We start from the raw sequence: 21047 nt of genomic DNA on the forward strand, positions 1-21047 counted from the left end.
ATTTAATGTTGAAGGGTCTGACAAACCTGACAGAAAGCACACTTCTACAAATTTCATATTTTGCTTTACCTGAGTTAAGTGCCCAACTTGCTGTGAGGAATCCAAGGTTAAGCTGAGATGAAAAACACTCCACTTATAAAAACAAGAAGAAGAAAAACATCTACCAACAGCAGCAGACAGTCAGGATTTCATGAGAAGAAAAAGATATCCTTTGATTCAGTGAGGTGTGCGTGTGTGGACTAACAGGAGACAGAAAACCGCCTGACTCCAAAGCAGAGGCGGTGAAGGTCTGTGTGTGTGTGTGTGTGTGTGTGTGTGTGTAAGGAGAGCGCATGTGTGTGAGCTGCAATGTGCAGAGGGACGGGCGTGTTTCAGCTGGTACCGGCACATACGTACACACACAATGAACAGTGGTTAAGCCCAGAGGGTTGAACCAGACACCGGAGACTCAGAAGGCGCTCTCCACACCTGGCTAAAGCCCTGCCCCCCATCTCTGAAACCTCCTCCCGCTTCCTACCCATATATACGTCACTGACTATCTACCCCTCCAACCTTCCGCCCCTTTCATGCTCGTACTATACCTCTGACCCCACAAACCTTCCCTCACCTCCCTCTCCGTCCACAGTTTCTTTTTGATCCCATCCATCTGCTTCCCTCCTAACTTCCGACTTGCCTTCTTTGCTTTTCCAGAAAAATATCTAAGTCAACTACTCATTGCCTGTGCCTATTTATTTCAAAATAACTGCACTGTCAAACTATTTATTTCTTCTCCAACCACTTGCCCTTCTTTGGCTCTACGTGGCACACTCTAAGTACAGGGTGAAGGCAGTAGTTAGGTTGTTAGTGGAGGCCGGCCAGCATAGTTCAACTGTTGAACTTGTTCATAATCACAGAGCACAGAGTGAGAGAGGGAGAAACAGCCCAATCCCGCTCTGCCGTTGCTTTTTTCTCTAACCTCTCCTTTCTACAGCCCTTGAGTTTGTTTCTCCGGCAGAGCACTCCACGTTGCCACAATTTCTTTATTTTTTTTTTTTTTACTGTTTATACAATGTGCTTGAGCTGCACTTTCCAATTTCATAGTTGTTCATCAACCTGTTACTTCCTCTGATAGCTGGAAAAACCTAAAGAAAAATCATCACATCTGTCTGAGATTATAAACTTGAAAGTGGTCCAAATTCAGAAAGGCAGATGGATTTATGGCAATAATGTCACGTAAATGATGTGACTTTATTTTAAGTCCGTTCTAATTACTTTAATAAAACAATCTCACCTTGAATATTATTTACATAAAGTTGGTAGGCTTGTAAAAAAACAATTAAAAAATATGGTAAAAACTGATGCAGCAGTGGCCGACATATCCTGACTTATCCTGTCCAAGTCCAAAGTACCCATAATGCAACTTAGAGTTACAGAGGACATATAACAGTTTTCACAGTCAACAGATCCAGATCCTACACTTTTAAAGTAGGAGTGGAGCTGCAGGTCCCAGCACAGGCCCCATCTTTCTAACCACAGTTTGGCAATGGGCTGTTTTTAAATTGTGTGAGTAAGTCTGGGTTGGTGCGCTCTGAGGTTTAAAAAAGAAGTAGCCGGGAGGCAGGGATTTAAAACAACAAACAGGTACATTCCTGAGTATAGATAGCAATACATGTAGACTGACCCCATCTCTGCCTTTTTCACCTCAAGACCGGCTCAGAAGAATACTATTATTGTTTGCCTTTCAGGGGTGCAGGGCTAAATGGAGGGTTAGGGGTAGTGTTACGCCTAGTGTACTTGAGGTCCCTGTGGGCCCCTCTCTGCCACGCGACTCCAGAGTTCATCAGAAATAAATTACGAGCAGGTAAGCAGGCTTCCTCCTGACCCCAAAGCCTGCAGGCGGACGCGGAAATTACAGCAGCCAGAAACTACCACGCCCTAACTAAACACACCTGCACCAATGTGACTGGTTCATTTGCACAAAAAATAAATAACATGCAGGATAAGCGAGGGTTCTTATGGCACAGATTATCTAGTGTTTATCTACAAGTAAACACGGCATTGCATGATGGAAAATAAATGGCACTCTACTGTGTGTTTGACATGTCAAATGCAAAGGAATAGTTTGACATTTGGCTTAATTGTAAAAGTGACAAGACTGTCTCTGTAACAGCTGAACTTGTCCTGTTTACACTTTGGCTTTTGGTTGGATGAAACAAAAATTATATAAAGTACCAATTATGGAGCTTTAGCGGTGCTGATGGGGGATTTGTTCACCTTTGGACAGAGACAAGCTCTTTATGCTACGCTAAGGTGACCCACTGCTGGCTGTAGCCTTATAGTACCATACATGGCAATCTTTTCATCTCACTCTTGGCAAATAAGTAAATAACCTTGTGACCTAATGACCTTTTCAAAGACCTACAAACTCTACCGTACTATAATTCAACCCTGTCTTTGACCGGGGCTGTTGCCATGGAACTGTGGACCGGACAACCAGTGTGCAGGAAGAGGTCTTAATGCTAGTGACTATATGCTAATGACTGTGTATGAGTATCCCAACTGGCTGGTTTAAAGCTCATTTTCACTGATCCATAGTTTAACATTTCCTGATATACACTAAGTGTTTATGTGGTGTTGCGTAGCTACTGCATCCCACTGGAGACCAGCTAAACCCGGCACCAGGCACTACAGATTATTAGCTTTGAGCTTCACTGTGTCCCGTCTTTCTGAAAGCGCAGATGCTTTTGAAGCTCTACTGAAGCATGAATATCTGTATCCCTCTGGACTCCAGCAACATCCCAGACAGACAGACCCCTCCATACATGAACACACGCATCATCTCGCTAGTGGGTCCCGCCTGAGAGGATGTCTAAATATTTAAAAACATTTTAAAAGCACCAGCAACCCTTTTCCTCCAGGGTGTCTATAAAATCCTTGACATTTCAGAAGAAAGAAACTCAGATGCCCCCTGACATAGAAAGACACAAAAGCTTACGAATGTCTCAGTTCTTAAATTGTCTACTTTTAAGCTCTTGCTAGCAGGTTAGCAGAGGGTCAATACTAGCATTGTCCTCTCATATCACATGTGGAAGCTCAGAGATAGGTCTAAACAATCCAAAAGGTCAAATTAAAATGTCAGATATTCAGTGATGGAGTGTATTGATATGATCCATATGATTAGGCATTCCTCTGTAGAATCAGCAACAGCCCACATGTGTTTTTAAGAGTGGGATTGCCAAGGACATTAGCTTGCCTCCAGTCTTTTCCGGTATATCTCTTCTGCTTTCAGTTTAGGAGGGATTACACGTCTAATTCTAATTTCTTATCTACTCAGGCCATCAAAATGTGAGGCCTGGTTCTTCTCAGGATTGTTTTTTACTTGAAATCGGAAAGACAATTGGAGCTGTGGCACTTTATCAGCATCAGCCACACCAGGACACCACATGTGGTAAAGAGCATGTCAGTGAATGGCTGTGTTTGTGTGTGTGCAGAAGATAGTGGCTGCATGTGGAGACAGAGGCTCTCTTTCAAAAGATTTTCTTCCACCCATCAATTATATCACAGCCCAGTACTGAGAGAGAGAGAGAGAGAGAGAGAGAGAGAGAGAGGGCAGATTTCCCCCAGACTAAAGCGAACCAGGAGGTGACCTTTTCATTTAAGATGGACAGCAGGTAATGAACATTGACGCAACCACATAAGCCATGTGACCCCGAACTGCCTGGTCCTAAAGATACCATCTTCCTGTCCTTTACTCCCTCTTTCCTTCCTCTCATCCCCCACTTCTCCCACTGCATTCTTGACATGCCTTAGGGAGACAGAGGGGGCCTCCAGGACAGACAAACAAAGACACACAACACACACACAAAGGCCCTGGCTACCGCCATTGTGTGTGTGCACTGAGGAAAAGGTCTTGGTGCTTGCATACCAAAAGGGGCACCAATCCCGATTTCTCAAACACACATTTGCCCTCACTTGGTTTTAGGCAGCGACACAAGAGCTCCGTGTCGGCACTGAAACTGTGGCTGCTGTAAACTGTTTTCTCCCACTCCTCCCTACACATTTTTTATGCTACACCCTTTTGAACCCACAGACCAACAATAAACCATAAAACTCTTGCTGGGACTGCGATTTAAAATGTGATGTCATGAGATTGTATGTGAATCATAACAGCCTTTAGTGCTGGAGCTGCTGGTGTGGCATGAAAGGCCTGCAGCAGCTCTCTGCAGAATGTCTGTGCAACACTGACCTCTTCTGGTAGAAATACCACATAGCCATAACAAAGGACATGCAGATTTTAAAAGAATTAGACTTAACAGATACAAGACTGAAAGGTCAGCAATACATATTTGCTGTAGTAATTATCTGTCCAAAGTAATGAAATAATAACAACTGCTTGTATTGTTGAATCTGTGTGCACATGTAGCCCGGAGTTCCACAGTGGTCAGGTTAATAGCTGGACCACATCGCTTAGCGCTTAGCCGACTAATCCCTCTTCCTGACTCCAGCTAACCTGACCTCATGTGTCCTGGGTCCATATGACACAGTAAACAGTTGGATTACAGATGCCCACCAGAGCATGGGGAATCTGTGTGAGATGGTAACCTTTGACACACACAAGCAGAACAACCAACGGGAACATAAAGAAACAACAAAATCCTTCGACACTTACCGAGGTGTAGTTGGTCTTGCCCATGTTGTGGTTCTGGTTGTGGTTGAGATTCTGGTTCTCCTGCTCTCTGCACTGCAGCCCAGCCAGGTGTCTCTCCAGGGCTGCCCAGTCCATGGTGGGGAGAGGCTCCTCCTCTACAGCCTCCTCCTCTTTGTATCCCCCCATCCGTCCCCCAGTCCCTTCACTGCTTCCACTGCCTCCTCCGGCTCCACCACCAGCAGCACCCCTGTTAGTGCTGCGGCTCCCCCTACCTTGAGTGGAGCTACGGTGTCGGGGCTTGGGAGTCCCTGTGACCCTCTGTGGTGTACCGGGGGAATGAAGCTGTTGGCTCCTGGGCAAAATCAGATTGCCATTCTGTTTCAGTTCCTCAGGGACGGCTGCGGCTGAGGTGGCAGTGTCCCCGCCAGAGGCCGGAAGGGGTGGAACGGTCTTCACATCCTGGAATTCTTCAGCGAGGCTGCGACTGTTCACTATCTTCGTATAGCCTTCGCCAAGGCCGTCAACCCCCACAAGGGCTCCTCCGCCTTCCTTTTGACCAGGAGGCTGTGGAGAGATGTAGTCTTCTCCATACTCGCTCTCCCACTCCTCTATCACCTTCTTCTTATACTCTTGGTAGTCCTCGTCCTCCTCATAGTCCTCTAAGGTGACCAGGTCTAGAGAGGGAGAGGATTTGTAGTCCTCCAAAGTGGCCAGGTCAAGACAAGGGGAGCAAGGTGTAACCTTGTTGGAGTTGGACTCTGAGCTGGAACGACTGGAGGCATCACTCCCCAGGTCCATGCCATCCTCCCGGTAATCCTGCAGCGACAAAGGAACAGAGAAAAAGAGTGAGACTGAGGCAAGGCATGTGCAAACAGCGAGAGTCTAAAATAGAGAAAGAATAGAGAGGGAAGGAGAAAGGGGACAACGAAAATTAAAAGAGTTTTGTGTGTAGCTTTAGATTTGGTGTTTTGAGACCAACTACAAAGCACTTCCTGTCCCGCAGGAACTTCCTCTCTCCACAGAATGTTGCCGTCACGGTTTCCCTTGGACTTGTTGTCTCGTCATCTGCTATATGCACACAACTGTACTGCTCCGAAGTTTCTCAGTCTTACTCGACAATGAGAACTGACTATTCCTCTGGTGAATGTGTACATGTGTGTGTGTATGTGGGCTTGTGTAATACTAGACCCACGCACACACACAGGGAACGTGGAGTCCGTGTGGCTGGATGTGTCAGAATGATATCCCACCACCCACTGCTACATCTGCAGTACCACAGGAACAAAACATGGGTGTTGTGAAGGGTGAGAGTATGCAACATTGACATGTCAATACACACCATAATGTGACACGGACAGATGAGTCCAGAGATATTGTCTAACCTTGACTGTGTCGCTCCTGCACCAGCACGCTGATTAGTTCATAGCTAATGAAAACGTCCGTGTTGTTTACAACCCTCCACAAATCTCCACCCGACCTGAACCTTCTCTTGCAGAGTTATCAGTATTTTCTCCACAGGAGTGCATTATCATAGTGCCTCACACCACTTTTAAAAACTAATGAAAAGCAAGAAGCAGCAACATTTCTCTCAGGGCAAAGAGAAATTAACCACATATTCCTACGTGATCCACATAATGAGTTGTTCTGAAAAATAAATGAATTATGAAGATTGCTAATTGCTGGTTTAGAGGACTTAAAGTACTTTTGCACCAGGCTCAAGTGGGAGAAACTGAAATACTACAATCATAGCCTAGTCATAATAGGCTTTCTTGAGTTACTGTATGGCTACTAAACCACACCTGTGCCGCCGTTGACGTCAAAGACCAATGCAGACTATGTTGGGTAAAGCACGGAGGAAAAGACTCAGCAACTTGGAGACTAGATATACAAACTGCTGATGCGGTGTAGAGACCTAAGCCACTCTACCACGAGGAACTGGCATTTCTCCATAAAGGTCTAACAGGGATACATACAGATTGCGCTAGCCGCACAAATGTGGCCACAAAAGCCATGTTTTGCCTCGGCAAGGTGTCGTTAGATAGTTTAAACTATTTTAAATGTCTTTGAACAGCCTTGGTAAAATAATGAATAGCCACTGGGGTGTTGGGACCTCCAGGGTATTCAGAGGCAGAGTTGAAAGTCAGAATGAATAACTCACCCATGAATTAGACCGGTGCCAGGGTGTTGGAGGACTGTTTTGCTTGTTGTCTCTCAGTCTAGACAGTAATAACATGCAGAATCCCATATTCTCTTCCTAGAGATCATTTCCAACAATATGTGGGTTTCAACATGAACAACTCCAGGAGCCCCAGTAGGCCCACTACCTAAAGGGGAGGACTTAAGAGCACTCAACATTACCGGCCTACTTATGGACTAATGCTTTGAAATCGCTCAGACCTGGTATTTTACAGCAAATTATACACATGTGTAAAGTATAATGTTTAGGCTTAAAACCCCCAATTATGGATCATACAATAGACCTGCATCAAGAAACCCCTTACCGATGTGCTCATCACACGCGTTGGCTCACCACACGGTCACCAGTCCCTGTCATATTGGCTTTGTCACCCGTTAAGTGCTTTAAATCCCGGACTCAGGCACCGGGTGGAGTTCTCCTCTCCACGTAGAAGACGACCGAGGAGCTCCGCTCGCGTTTCTAATCCCGGTCACCGATCCGGTTTTTTTCTTGAAGTGTGAATCCCGATTTGTGCGGCACCAAAACAGCGCGTGGTTCCCAGATATTATGGCGTCAATACATGATGGTCACATGAGCCCGAATAAAACAACGTAGGCAGAATCATTTAAAGTGTGTGTGTCTGTGTGAGAGAGAGAGAGAGAGAGGGAGAGAGAGAGAGAGAGAGTCAGGGAGAGAGGGGAGGGCGGGAGAGAGAGAGAGAGAGAGAGAGAGAGAGAGTGAGATAGAAAGAGAGAGGGGCGTAAAGCTGATCCGCTGTGGGATTAACCGAAGCGCAGGCAGTGTACGGGCTGGATTTGGCCACGAAATACATGCAAATTGACAGCTGCACCGGTCCCCACCCCGGAGCCGGGCGGGTGTCTCGGGGGCGTTTAATTTATGTCACAGACTACCCGGACAATTCTGCCCGTCGTTCTCTCGGCGGTGGCATCATCGCATACGCCCAGTCCGACTCCCGAGTGGCATTTCTGCACGCATGACAGCTGCATGATACACGCGATCGTGTCTTTTAAGGGTTGACGCTTGACTGATAACACACAATGTGGATAAAGCGCGTGCGTTTCTTCCAATGTGTCATTCACAAGCTACTCATATGATTTAATGTTCCCAAACAAGTCCCAGGAGAAAACGTGATTACCCCCCCCCCCCCCGCGGTGACAGAAACGCCTATAACCCAGTGTCGCACAGAGAATGACACCCACCACAGCTGGGGCCAGACTGCCCCCCCCCTCCCCCCCTCCATACACGATTATCGGCCAAAATGTGAAAGTCACCAGTCACCAGCTAAAAGCTACCCAGCGAACTCAAAGTAGCCTGGATGCAACATCAGCGCCATTTAAACGAGCCGATACTCACTGTCATCATCTTTGCAGCTTCCCCGTCGCGTCTCAAGACATTGCAAAGTGTAAATCCCAGCTGTTAGACAACGGCGATGGTGCTGACTTGTTTCACAGCGGCTTTATTTTAAGGGCGGGTGCTGGTGGAGCTGCCTTCTGCGGAGAAATGACAGGGAGCCGGTGGATAATTCAGTACAGTCATCGCTCTGAGTGTGTAGCCTGTCCACGGAGGAGACAACCGGAGTCTTGGGTTCTGCCCGTCCTGATTGGACCAAATAACGTAGCTGTCTTCTTTCCTCCCCTCCCCGGCACACTCATGCCCGACCAGTCCAGACTGCACGCGCGCTCTCGCTCCCACCACGTCCACTGGAAAAATAACTAGTCTCTGAGTAAAGTGCGTCCCCTTATGTTGCGGGCACGTTTCAGAGGGTTTCACACAACCAGACAGCTTCGATCCCTCAGGTATTACCGAAGAAACAAGACTTATAAGTATGAGCGCAAAACAAGCTGCTGCTCCCTGGCCGGCACAGGTTCTGTGTTTGGAGGTAGGACCGTCTCTCTGTCGCAGCCTGCAGCTCTGAGGAGAACGTGACGACAGAACGCAACTAAAGCCCAGCCTTGTGCACCCACTGACCTTGCAGGGAGTGAGAGAAATAGAGATCTAGTTTATTTAGTAAACATACTTCTGGTGTTTTGAATTTAGAATATTTCCAAATCGGTTTTCTCTGACAGAATTATTTTTGTCTATCATTTTCATTTATAGTTTGATACACCTGTGTAATGCAATCCGATGCAACATCCCTGCAATAATTCCCGCCACATATCATTTTCGGTTTGGGTTGAGATGGTGTCACTCATATAACCTTGTCCCCACTTCAGGTGTTCCCAAAAGCAGGTTAAGCAGGTGAGCACAATCTAGACACAGTGTAATATTAAAAATACCACTTTTCGTTGCACAATTAAAAATGTTCGGAAGCACAAAGGGCACCTACACATCACATATTGCTTGGAGACTTTCATATTAGATTAACAGAGCTGCATGAATCCCCAACAGTGCACGAGGAGCTCACAATCTATACACCATTAAAGGTTAACTTCAACACTAATGGCATTCTGCCGCTATCCAGTCGATACTTTCTAGAGTTTTGTAATCAAGTTTGGCAGAATATCAAACCTCTCTAATTCAACCCAGTACAAGCACCACAAACTATACACAGTAGTTACATTATTAGCTTCATAGAGAATCTATTCTAGCATAAAATTAATCAGTTAATATATTGATGATATATATAGATATAGTGATCCACTAGACAGCAGATTTGTTGCCAATACATTGTAAATGTTAATGTTGTTGTATTGCTCTCGCTGTAGTAGTACATATGAGTTAACACACACACACACACACACACACACACACACACACACACACACACACACACACACACACACACACACACACACACAGATGGCAGCTGCAGTGTCAGAACTGAAGAGGGGTTAACACCAACATGGCATGATATCTTCATGTTGCATTCTGTTTCCTCTTGCAACAGCTGCTAATTTACATATTTTGAAATGGAGATCAAGTTAACGAATCTCATCCACAGTAGGAGTAAAATATACTCCAAAGCATGTGTATAACAAGTGGATCTGCATCTCTCGAGTAGTAAGCCAAACATTTAGAAATACAGAAGCGCTGCGTTGTGCTTCAGTGACGTTGTTGGGACTCTTTCTCCGCTCTGTGCGGCCGGCCCGGCTCAGCCTAATTTTGTAGTTGTTTGAGGGATGGGAGCCGTCTTCATATATTGTGCGTTGATTGTATAAAAGCAGCACAGAGGACAAACCAGTCTATGTAATAACAGAGCCGCACTTCAAAGACCCCTGGCTGAGCCTCTCCCTTCACTACAGCAGGGACAGCACTAGTGGGGATCTCCCCAAACAGAAAGCAGCAGGAGTCCAGCCTATTGCTACTTTACTCTCACTCCCCGCCGCCACTGCTTTCAACTCTCTTATCAGCATCTTCCACTCCTCCCCTCTGCTTTTTCTCCCCAATTCCCCAAACATGAATTGGTCATAGTGAAGTAAAAGTAAAGACGTGTACTGAATGCCTTCAAGAAAGATACCCTACTTTTGGGGTTATCTTCGTGAGAATGGGAGGACTGTAAGTTCATATGCTCAGCAATTAACTGATCATTAACTTGTCAACAGGAGGCCAATATTGTTTATGGCACTCTTGCACACAAGCACACACACACACACACACACACACACACACACACACACACACTGCATGTGAACGCTAACTGAAAATAGTTTTTGAGGAGGCACAATGTTCTGTGAATCAATAAAAGCAACAACAAGCTCAGAGTCAGGATTGCCATATGAAGATGTCCATGATATGACATTGTTACATCAAAGCTCTTAAACCCATGCCTTATTTACACCTGAAAGAAGAAGATGATTATACTTTTGATTGATAAGGGGTCAAAGAAAGCTCACTGCACACTACTTCAGGCAACACGCCCCCCCACCACCTCCAAAAAAAATCTACCCAGAAGCAGAGGTGTGGTGTCTGTCAAACTGCCATTCAATGGGATTTACCAATCACAGAGGGGCAGAAATATGTGGAAAAACAGCCAGGTGAAGATTCACAGTATCTGGGAAAGCTTTACTCTATCGGTGTGCCTAACAGTCCATCCGCAGCAGCTATCTGGCAGGAATCACTGAAGGCCCATTACTGACAGAGAGATAAGGCTGGAGAAAAGAATGGCCCTCCGATAATACCAAAAAGTCAGGGAACATCTTCCTCTGCTTATATCTGTCTCACATGTGTTTTAAAAACAGGGAGCTCTTGACAGTTGGTGAGAAATTGAAACTGTCTCTGACTTGTCAGGAACTCACCAACTCTAACGGAGAGACACCGAAAGTGACCTTGGAGGATTCTACCTTTCACTTTCCCCTCTCTTTTCAGGGACCGGAGGGAAGAGCTCGCCTTCAAATAAGACTGGGGCCGAACCAGATGACAGAAAATGAGGCGTTCGAAACATGACTATAGATACAAGACCTGGACCTGCAGATGGGAAATGTCTGGCCTGGTTATGAGAACCACAGAGCCACGAAAGGCCAGACAGTAGACTCAACACTCAGGTCTCTCACCATGTCATGTCTTCTTCGGATAAAAAAGACCCAATCCTGGCTGTCATGAAAGAAGTCTTTATACTTCACGCATACCTTTTAAAGGTATCCCCTAAAAAGACTTGTACAACTCCCTAGCGTCTACACCGAGTATTATTTATATTTATATACAGCCAGGAAGAGTCCTATGTACTAGGCTTGAAGAAAGTGATGCCTACATGGAAATGGAAAACTGTTAACATTTACCAACCTATTACTGTCTGGGAAACACAGGGGGTTTCTTTGTGTTTTATCTTGTTCAAGTCTGTAGAAGATTTATTTAACAGACTAGAAAAAAAGTTTTCCTAACAATGTTGTATTCTCACATCTTCTATAGTATTGTCTCTCTCTTAACTTACACTAAGATGTAGCATCTTTATACAAATAAAAGAAACTTCAACATTCAAAAATTCAATATTGTCATGAAACAGTCTTGCAGCATTGATCACGATGACCTAATACACCCAGAGATATTGTCGTAAAAGGACATAAATCCCAGTATATGTCTATTGTAACATTTTTGCCAACCCCATGTGGACCTACACCCTTTTCCCCCATTTGCTGCAACAAGCACACAAAGTGCCTCACAAAGCAGTTTGTGCCTTGAGACCGCAGCAGCAGGAGGCAGACTGTTTGATGATGAATAGAGATGTCAGATGGATAGAGAATGGCTCCTTAACTGGCCGACTGACCTGTCGTTCTAAATAGAAACGGTGGACAAACCATTAAGACCGGCGATCAATCTCCTTCCAAAACAAAATGACGATTTACTCCATTCAAATTAGTGACTGAGTGAAGAGGAGCGAAACAAAGGAGATTGTAGATATTTTAATTTCTGGGTGTTCTATATTTTCAAGGCAACTGTATGCAAACACCAGCACATTCATCTATAATTTAGCATCTGATATTCATGTGCTATGATGCATATCCACCACCATGCACCTTGTTATTATGTTTTTGTAATTGTTTTTACACATTCTGTCAAACCCAAGCGCTTGTATTGGATTGCACTACTAATACCTGGCTGTAATATATTGATCTTTCCTTCCATACCGTATATATCAGCCAACAATTTCACTTGCTAACGAAGTGTGAAATGAATTGTGAGAGCAACACCTTGTCCAAAAAACTCTGCCAGTTTCATTTAAATGGGACGCACGTCTGCAGTATTGTGTCTGAAGTGTACAGCTCGGTGCCCAATGAGGACAGACTCAGACTTACCAAATTTAGTTTATAGAGGCTAAATAGCTTGAAGACAGCATTTCACACAGCCAAGCATTCATCAAGAAGCTTTAAATCCAAACTAGCAATTACAGGAAAGACCAGAATATGTACATATGGCCATAACCATAAAGAAAGCGGGAAACAAACAATGATAAATATGATGAAGGAGGAGGCAATAGTAGTACTGAGGGGGAGGAGGAAGAGAATTACAGTGATGCAAATGTTGCTAATGATAATGTTGACTGATTCACTACAGAAATCAGAGTGATTAAGGCCATGCTCATGCTGATGAAAATTATAGTTTATACGTCTACATTTCAGGGGGATGATCATGAAGCATAACTCATCAAAATTAACTCATCAAAATCAATACAGTGTGGATACAAAATAATACATTTAGCGGAGAAAATGAAAAAGCACAAGCATTTTCTTGCCGCTTCAAGAAAGCTAAATTCAGATGAAATGTCAGCCAAGTTCTTAAAGAAGTTATGACCAGAGTGACAGCTAAGGAGATCTTAATCGCCTGCAGGGGTGCAGAACCGAGACCTGGTCCAGACCCATTTGGTCCTCTGCACACTAATGCCAATTAGAGGGGAAGAAGGGAAGGGTTGTACTCTGTTCAATTAGCCGCGGCAGGAGACGCGTCCTTTGCGTCTTAGGTTCAGGCCGGGGACGGTGTGATGTTACTGCTGTGTGTGAGCCGCACTAGATTGTGGCTCTAGTTGCTGCTTTACTCCCAGCAGTTTGAAGCAGTCTTATGAAGGAGGTTGTTGTTGCGTTACAACCAGACAGGTACAAGAAAGTTACACGTGGAGACCATTTTCATGGATTACAAGGAGGGAGCTGTATATGACAGTCATGGTGAGATTTGTAACAGTTTTTTAAAATAAATTTCAAACTAACCACGTCTCTCACAGACTGGATTTTAGGACTTTTTTTCTCCTTCTCTCACTCCTGAAGTTTCCCTACACCCTATTACTTCTACAATGCGGCAGAACACATCCACGTTGGTTAAAGAGTCAGATATAGAAATGAGACAGAGAGTGTCAGGTCCCAATTCCAAGTCTGTCTCTGTCTCTGCTGCCTGCCTGGCACCCCTCCATGGCTGTTTCTGTGCCCTGTCAACAGTACAGCCAGGCAGAGATATGCATCTACCCCGCTCAGCCCCGTGCTCAGCCCCACGCCGTGCACTGCGCAGATGTCCACACAATTTACTGCCCACAACAAAGTGGATCACTCTGGTCTTTTTTGAGCAGACCTCGCACCTGCTGTTTTCCACCTTCTATCATAAACGACTAAACATCCAGTTGATTTAAGGAGCAAATTAAACCCGGAAGGCCTGAATAGGACATTAAAAGGAGTTGATGGTTGCCATGAAAAGAGGAGACTGCTTTTTAGTTTGGCAGCAAATCCAAAGATTACACCTCTAAAGTTGTTTCGAAAAAAGAAAGGCATGGAAATCATAGTGTAGTCTCTGGTCTCCCAGCTGAAGGAATAGTTTGACCTCAGTGTCGTCTGTCAGGTCTCCAGAGTGTTGCTGAGGTTAAACACAATCTGACATCTGATCAGCTGTGATGTGACAACTCATTTGTCGTGTTGGTTGTGTATGGATCATTACAGTAATTAGAGAAAAAGACCTGTGTGCCCGCCTGTGTTTTCCGGTAATACACGTGTGTGTGCATGTGTGTGTGTGCGCATGTGAACCCTGAGGGATCCTGGCAGGTGGTGGCACACTGTCTAGATCAATTATTGATCCCTTCTGGACTGCTAGATGTGAAATACTACTGCATCACACTCAGACGTGGCCTCATAACTCATCATTGCAAAGATGGCAAGAGAGAAGGACCAAGCAGCAACATCATAACTGTGCCGTGTGTGTGAGTATGACACCAGTGTGTCATGAGGTCGGAGAGCAGCTGAGTACCGTATTTTCCGCACTATAGGGCGCACTGGATTATAAGGAGCACTGTCAATGAATGGTCTATTTTCCAAATTTTTTCATATATAAAGCGCACTAAGCAAAACAAAACAGTCAGTCAGTCAAACTTTATTAAACGTATTCACAATAACTCCCAACCTTGTTCAGTTGTAACACGTAAAAAAACAGTCTGATACCGCTAAATCAAACGTTAGCGTAATCTGTGTGGTCTTCTTTACTTGGCGCAGGTCATCTTCTTGCTTCCTCCACTTCCGTACCATTGATTCATTAATGTTGAATTCTCTCTCAGCGGCTCTATTCCCATGTTCTGCTGCGTGACTGACAGCCTTGAGTTTGAAGTCCGCGTCGTAAGCGTGTCTCTTGACAGGTGCCATTTTGGGGTCCTTATACACACACACTGTAATATTATGGCGAAGCACAGTATGTATTACTCCGCGACGCTCCTCACTACGGTAGCCGTAAAGGGGCGTTCACACCAAACTCGTTGCGAATCTTTTGCGCGTTTGGATCCCATGTAAAGTCAACGCACAGACGCGTTTGGTTGAAATTCGCCGGACGTTGCGATAGAAAAATTTGGTACATGGCAACCTTATCGACACAAACATCCTTGTTGTCGGATGATGCTGTAAAATCCTTGATTACAAATATCCCATTTATCTTTAAAAAACTTCCTGCTTGTGCAACTAAAACAGAAGATGGGATGCACATCTTTGTGATGTCATGAAAGACGGACCTGCCAAAAGCCCAACCACCCTGCCCATAGTTTCTTGCTCACTACATAAAGGCCACACTACTTCCTGCACTGGCCACTGGCATTGGAGTCAAACTGTGCCTTGCAGAATCGTCCAATATGAACATCATTTCCAGGGTTAGCCTACTTGACTTGTGACTTGTGGGCATGGCTGTCCATATTATATACTGTGGTACAAATCTCTCATAAACATTTACATATCACACATATTTATAATGTATACCAGTATTAACATTTTAGAGTTCCAACAGTATTTTAAGTCAACATGTTCTTATTCCAGCTCACCACATACTGACGCTTTGTCAGATCCCTCGGCGTCACTTTTTAATGCACTGGTCGAGTATGTGTTAAAAATACGTCACAAACTATGGTACATTTGGAACGCGAACACTGCTCTCTAACACCGGTCTGCTGGTTAAATGTCCTGTGTTTAGGCTGTGACAAAGCATCGGTATTCAAAGCCGTGGTAATGAGACCGGCAGTTAAAGCAGGTCATGTTTTAAGTTCTAATTGCACTAATTAAAGACATAGTGAAAGATTGTCTTGCACTTTCAAGAACTTTCTAAGCATTTCTGATACATTTCTGAGAGTATTCATCTTTATCAAACTAAGAGTTCTCCCTATCTGACATGTATTTGATTTGAGTCAGTTATATCTGGTATAATCATATGCAGGCTGGAACAGACCAATCTTTATATTCAATCATTAGGCTGGACAGCGCACAACGTGCAATTTCTGCCATCTTTGTTCGTCACAGTAATTACAGAGAATATGTGTTTCCCACTGACAACAACAGTTGAATGTAGCTCCTCCTTTTTCATTTCATATGTGAACCTTTATTTCATGGACGTCTTGCCTTACTTATTTCTGTATATTCTATCTGTAAAGTTGCTCAATCTAATTGTTATCTGAACAATGTAATTTCTGAAAGGATTCTTCAGTACTTCCAGACTTAAGGTTACATTTTTAATAATAATAATAAATTGGATTGCAGTTTCTCTAATATCATAGTATCTTTGTTTGGTGAGTATCAGTAGGGTCTCCATCCTTTCACCTAGTAGCCTATCTAATTGTTTTCTCAGTTCCTAAAAGCACGGTAATCTAATTAGCCCGAGCCTAATATTGTGCAGAAACTCATTCACTGTCCTCCGTTCTCTTACTCCCTAAATTAAATATACAGTAATTACACACTACAACTACTGGTTTCACTGCTTTTCAGGATAATATATTCCTGTAATATTTAAACCGGAAAATCCTCCAGCTTTAACAGGTAGTTGTTAAATGCACAGTGTGTCATTTTTGCAATCAAAACAATACCAAAAGACGGACTGTGATGATGTAGTGAAGCAGCGCGGGATCATGGGAATTATAGTTTTCATTGCAACCAACATTTCCGACGAACATCTCTATGTGACGCGACTCAGGCATTTCATTATCAGTATTCAAGTTTTAGTCACATTACATTTAGTCACCTTAAGTGAGTTCATGTTACGTTATTTCACTTTCATCAAATAGCCACGAGTAACATTAGCTCTCTCCATCTTGAGATCGCCACACCAATATTTACCCTTGTTGAACCTCTCTTCTTGTCTCATAATCTTATTTATCATACTCCATCACAAAAATTGTAAAGAAATGAGTGGCTTGCCAACTTAAAGAGTATATGATGCCATTGACAGGCGACACATGCCGTGACCTTGAATCAAGACAGATTTCTTTGGGTTTGAACGTTGAAAACATTTGGTATAATAACAGTTAACAACTCAACAACACATATAACATGGGTCGAGTTGTTTTTAGACATTCTAATGTGGGAATGTTACATATTATACCTTATGCGTCTACCAAAAGTGCAGCAATCTTCAAGGTGAAGGTTTGGCTTCATGCTTTCTATTTTCTACTTTATACTGAGCCTGTAATATAATATATCCTTGACTTCAAAGTCAAATTTAATTTGCCATCCTTCTCTTCTCTTTGCTTTTCATGTCAGTGTCTATTACTCAGTATAAATGATGATCTTTGCAACGGTGGTTTTCAGATTTTAACAACCTTTTTCCTACAGGTAGTTAAAGATATTCAAAAAGAAACCATTGCGAAGTCAATGGGTCCTATCACAGTTGCATATCAAACACAGAGCATTTATCAGTTCCCCTCTTTTCTACACATTCAGTAAATGTTTTCTTTCTCTCTAATTCTTGTCTCTCTTATATACGATAAGGTAACGTTGGCATGCACATTTAGTACCACACATAATTCTGTAAGTGACGAAAACCTAACTCTCAAAATCAGTAGTGCAGCATATTCACACTCCCCATTTCGAAGAAGATATATGACACATTCAGAGATTAGCTAAATTAGGAAGTAATTGAGGAGACAAGTTCAGATTATAGCAGTTTAAATCATAATAGTTTTCTCTTTGAAGTGGATTATATAATACAACAGTGATGATTAGAGCTAATCCATGAGCACAGAGCATGGATAACGGGAGAATCAATGAATAGATTTCCAGAGTTTCTATGAAACAATGGTTTGGTTTCTGTAATTACATCTGCCATGTGTTAATAAACCATTCAGCAGAGACCCACTGGCACTGGCTTCGTCATTGTACCTCTACTATGTTGACCAATGTGCAGGTGGATTTGCAAGGCAGATGATCAGAGAAATGCTGTGAATGAGATCCAGCAGAATTCAAATATGTGTGACTCAAATTATGCCAGAGCCAGAAAACTGTGTGCAGGATTTGTTCATCTAAAATAAAACTAATTCATCCAATGGCACCTGCAGAAAATCTCACTCTGGAGATTTGAACATTTTCTCGACTGAAGAGCAATAATGTACAAAAGGCAATCCAGCCTGAACTGTTGAGAGAGCCATAATGGTAAGCAGCCACTCCTGCAGAGATGTATGGCCTGTCAGGAGCAGTGCCAAAATCCCAGGAACTGAAGCGCGAGGATGTTACCTCGGCCATTTTGGCACAGAGTAAACCTTGGGTGGACCTTATCACCTCCATCTTGACGAGCACCCACCCCTCAGAACTATTCATGGGCTCCCTTTCATTTGTCACATTTCTCCCTCATCAGAGCTTGTCAATGAAACAGTTGCACGTCTTTTTTTATAATCACTGGCCCTATTCTTCTCGCTTTCTAGTCTTTTGAATTCTACATTCGCTGCCTCTCTTCATCTCTCTGCTTCAGGCTCTATGTGCAATCTCTGAAGCTCTATGCAGGCTGGGAGGGTGCTGGGAATAAATAGGCATGAGGGCATCAAGCCCACAGCTCCCGGGCAGAGACAGGGGGAGGGGAGGGATCATCAGCCGAATATTGAGAAAACCACCCTGACGAAAGGAATCAGACAGCAAATGGACCTTGCAATAGAGTGTGTTGAATCATTCAAAAGCTAAACAGTATAGCACATCAATATAGTATGAGAGGTGAAAAGTGTGAATGCATGTGTGTTTGTCTGTGTGCATGACTTTGCGACGTTGTGCTCCATTTAATACAATGCTAGCCAGCTCAGGAACCACTGCAAGTAATGTAAAAGAGTTTCCCATTTGCAGCACTGATTGTTCTAATTTACGGAGGCAGGTCACTGGTAGTTTATAAGTGAAACGTCTATACAATGTCCCATGAAACGGGGGATTAAAGCTGATTTACATTTGAAAGCATTACTGGTTCATCAGTAAATAAACTGAATTATGGTTTGCTGCTATTTTTGTTGGTAGGAGGGTGAGATAAGGTAGGAGGTGAAGACAACACGGCTGCGTTAGTTTTATGTAAACAGGCCCCCCTGTGAGGAACCGAGAGGAAGGAGGATGTGGGAGGCTTTCAAAACCACTTTGCTCCTTTCGGTCTGTCCTGCTTTTTCCATCCTCCCTCTCTCCTCATCTTCCCATCTTCTTTCACCTAAGGTCTACTCATGTATGTTATCACTAAGCTGGCAGCGGTGGGAGGTGACAGAGGAATTCTCAAGGCCCGAAAGGCTCCTCCATTGCAATCCAACCCTCCACCACTCCATCTCTATTTTCACTGTCATCGCTCCCCAGCTGTCCTCCACTCTCACGCTTGTCACCATTATACCATTTTCACTGCCTGGCATCCAGTGCACTAACTAATGAGTTCCTCCTCTCCTCCCCTCCGCTGCATAGTGACTGTGTTCTGTTCGCTCGAATAAATTCTTTGATAAGCAGAGCGGACATCAAACAGGTGTGAGCGGTTTGCATGTCTCCCACCAGTCTCCTCCCAGCGGAACCAAAAAGCTGCGACTAAATCCACAATCCTGTACCCTCACCTCCTGCTGGCACTCCATTATACACCCCTGCAGTTTACTGGGCCACTCTGGGCCAAATCCCTGATATGTGTGCCAGTCACCTGGTATATCTGCATTGACAACGACTATCCTGCACTGCCATTCAACCGCTAGGCCACTGGGGATGCCATGCGATGACATTTAATTGAGTGAACATAAACAAACAAGCTGCTGTGCATGCACAAATACACAGAGAGGCGGATACACTTGTGCATGAGAAAGATGGAAACCATTCTGGTAGCCTGTGCTGATAGATTGTGTCTAAGTTTGTTCATATACATTCAACACAATGAGTGCGGAAAGTTTTCGGAGGGTGGAATATACATCTGCTCATGTGGTAATGCAGATAAGAGCAGTCAAGATTTGAGGTAAAAAAAACTATTTTACACTTTACTGAAAAGTTGGTATATTGTCTAACATGTAAAACTGGAGAAGCGCGCAGCGGAAACAGGTGATCCAAGACAAATCATTCTCGAGTACATAGTACATGAAGCACGTGAATTAAACTGAAGCTTCAGATCCACTGGAGAGATGACATATTGCAGCTGATGAAAACATCTGTGAGGAAAGTCCTTTGAAATTTGCACTACATTTGGATGGAAACTAGCAAATGGCACATGTAGGACATGGCTCACAGAAGCAGAATGCAGATAAGCTTCTTGAACAGTAACGCTTTTTTTTCTGCAGAGTCAGAGAAGTGAGGTGCAAACAGATGGCAATGCAACTCTGCAGCTCGAGGCAGATGATTTGGCTTTTAAAGTCAAATTTATTATTCAAAGTCTGGTCATTATGTAATCGACCCAACACAGTGATCCACACAATTAGCACATGCTCAGTTACTTAATCTGTAGGGAAATTAAACAACATGAATTACAGTTTGAATGAATAACATGATTTCAACATGGTAACCACATAGATCACTGTGTGTAATGGCACTGCACTTTGGCATGCAACTTTTTTGAATCTGACCTGCAGAGAGAACACACATCGAACCCCTCAGACTTTTTAAATGAGTTGTAAATGACACATGCTGCATCCGTAAGAAACACCCATTACTATTACTAATGAGCTCAGTTAAGGAGATGCAGGTTTGGTTCCCCCACATTACAAAAACACATTTTCCACTTGCCTATAGTGGTGTCTACCACTGCATATAGTTCTGGTTTTATGTGCTCAGCTTTTCAGCACTTCTAAAATGTTTGCTGCTTCCCGATACAATGAAGGTGATTGGAATTTGTTTTTTGCTATTAGCATAAAAAACATTTGAAAAACAAAACAGCAAAGTATCAGTGGCTGAAAAATCAACATATATTCATGTATTGTTTTTCAGGCCAGTTGATGCGACACAACATATGCAATCATCTTTGCCCAGCTGTAATAGTGCTCCATTTTTACTTTGTCTTACAGGCTCTCCCTGCTTCTGCCAGACATCCCAGTCAAAACGGTATGCAATAACTACTCTGAGAGAAAGAAGGAGCAACCTAGGAAAAGGAGTA

At 43.7% G+C, this 21047-nt stretch overlaps 1 protein-coding gene across 4 annotated transcripts in view; it reads right to left on the bottom strand.

Annotated features, from left to right (window-relative positions):
* schip1 (schwannomin interacting protein 1) overlaps positions 1–21047 on the bottom strand; it is a 125235-nt gene that overhangs the window by 27842 nt on the left and 76346 nt on the right. Inside the window, exons 1-2 of one of the 4 annotated variants that reach the window (XM_034548331.1) lie at positions 8178–8737; positions 4649–5443 (exon numbers count right to left, since the gene is read on the bottom strand). In XM_034548331.1, coding sequence (XP_034404222.1) covers positions 4649–5443; positions 8178–8186 — 804 coding nt within the window. In that variant the 5' untranslated portion in view covers positions 8187–8737. Of the gene's footprint in view, positions 1–4648; positions 5444–6785; positions 6864–7128; positions 7438–8177; positions 8738–21047 lie in introns of those variants that run through there. The other 3 variants (XM_034548330.1, XM_034548329.1, XM_034548327.1) reach the window with 3 other exon arrangements.

Source organism: Cyclopterus lumpus, chromosome 13 (genome assembly GCF_009769545.1).
Source record: "Cyclopterus lumpus isolate fCycLum1 chromosome 13, fCycLum1.pri, whole genome shotgun sequence".
In the NCBI taxonomy this organism is placed as follows: Eukaryota; Metazoa; Chordata; class Actinopteri; order Perciformes; family Cyclopteridae; genus Cyclopterus; species Cyclopterus lumpus.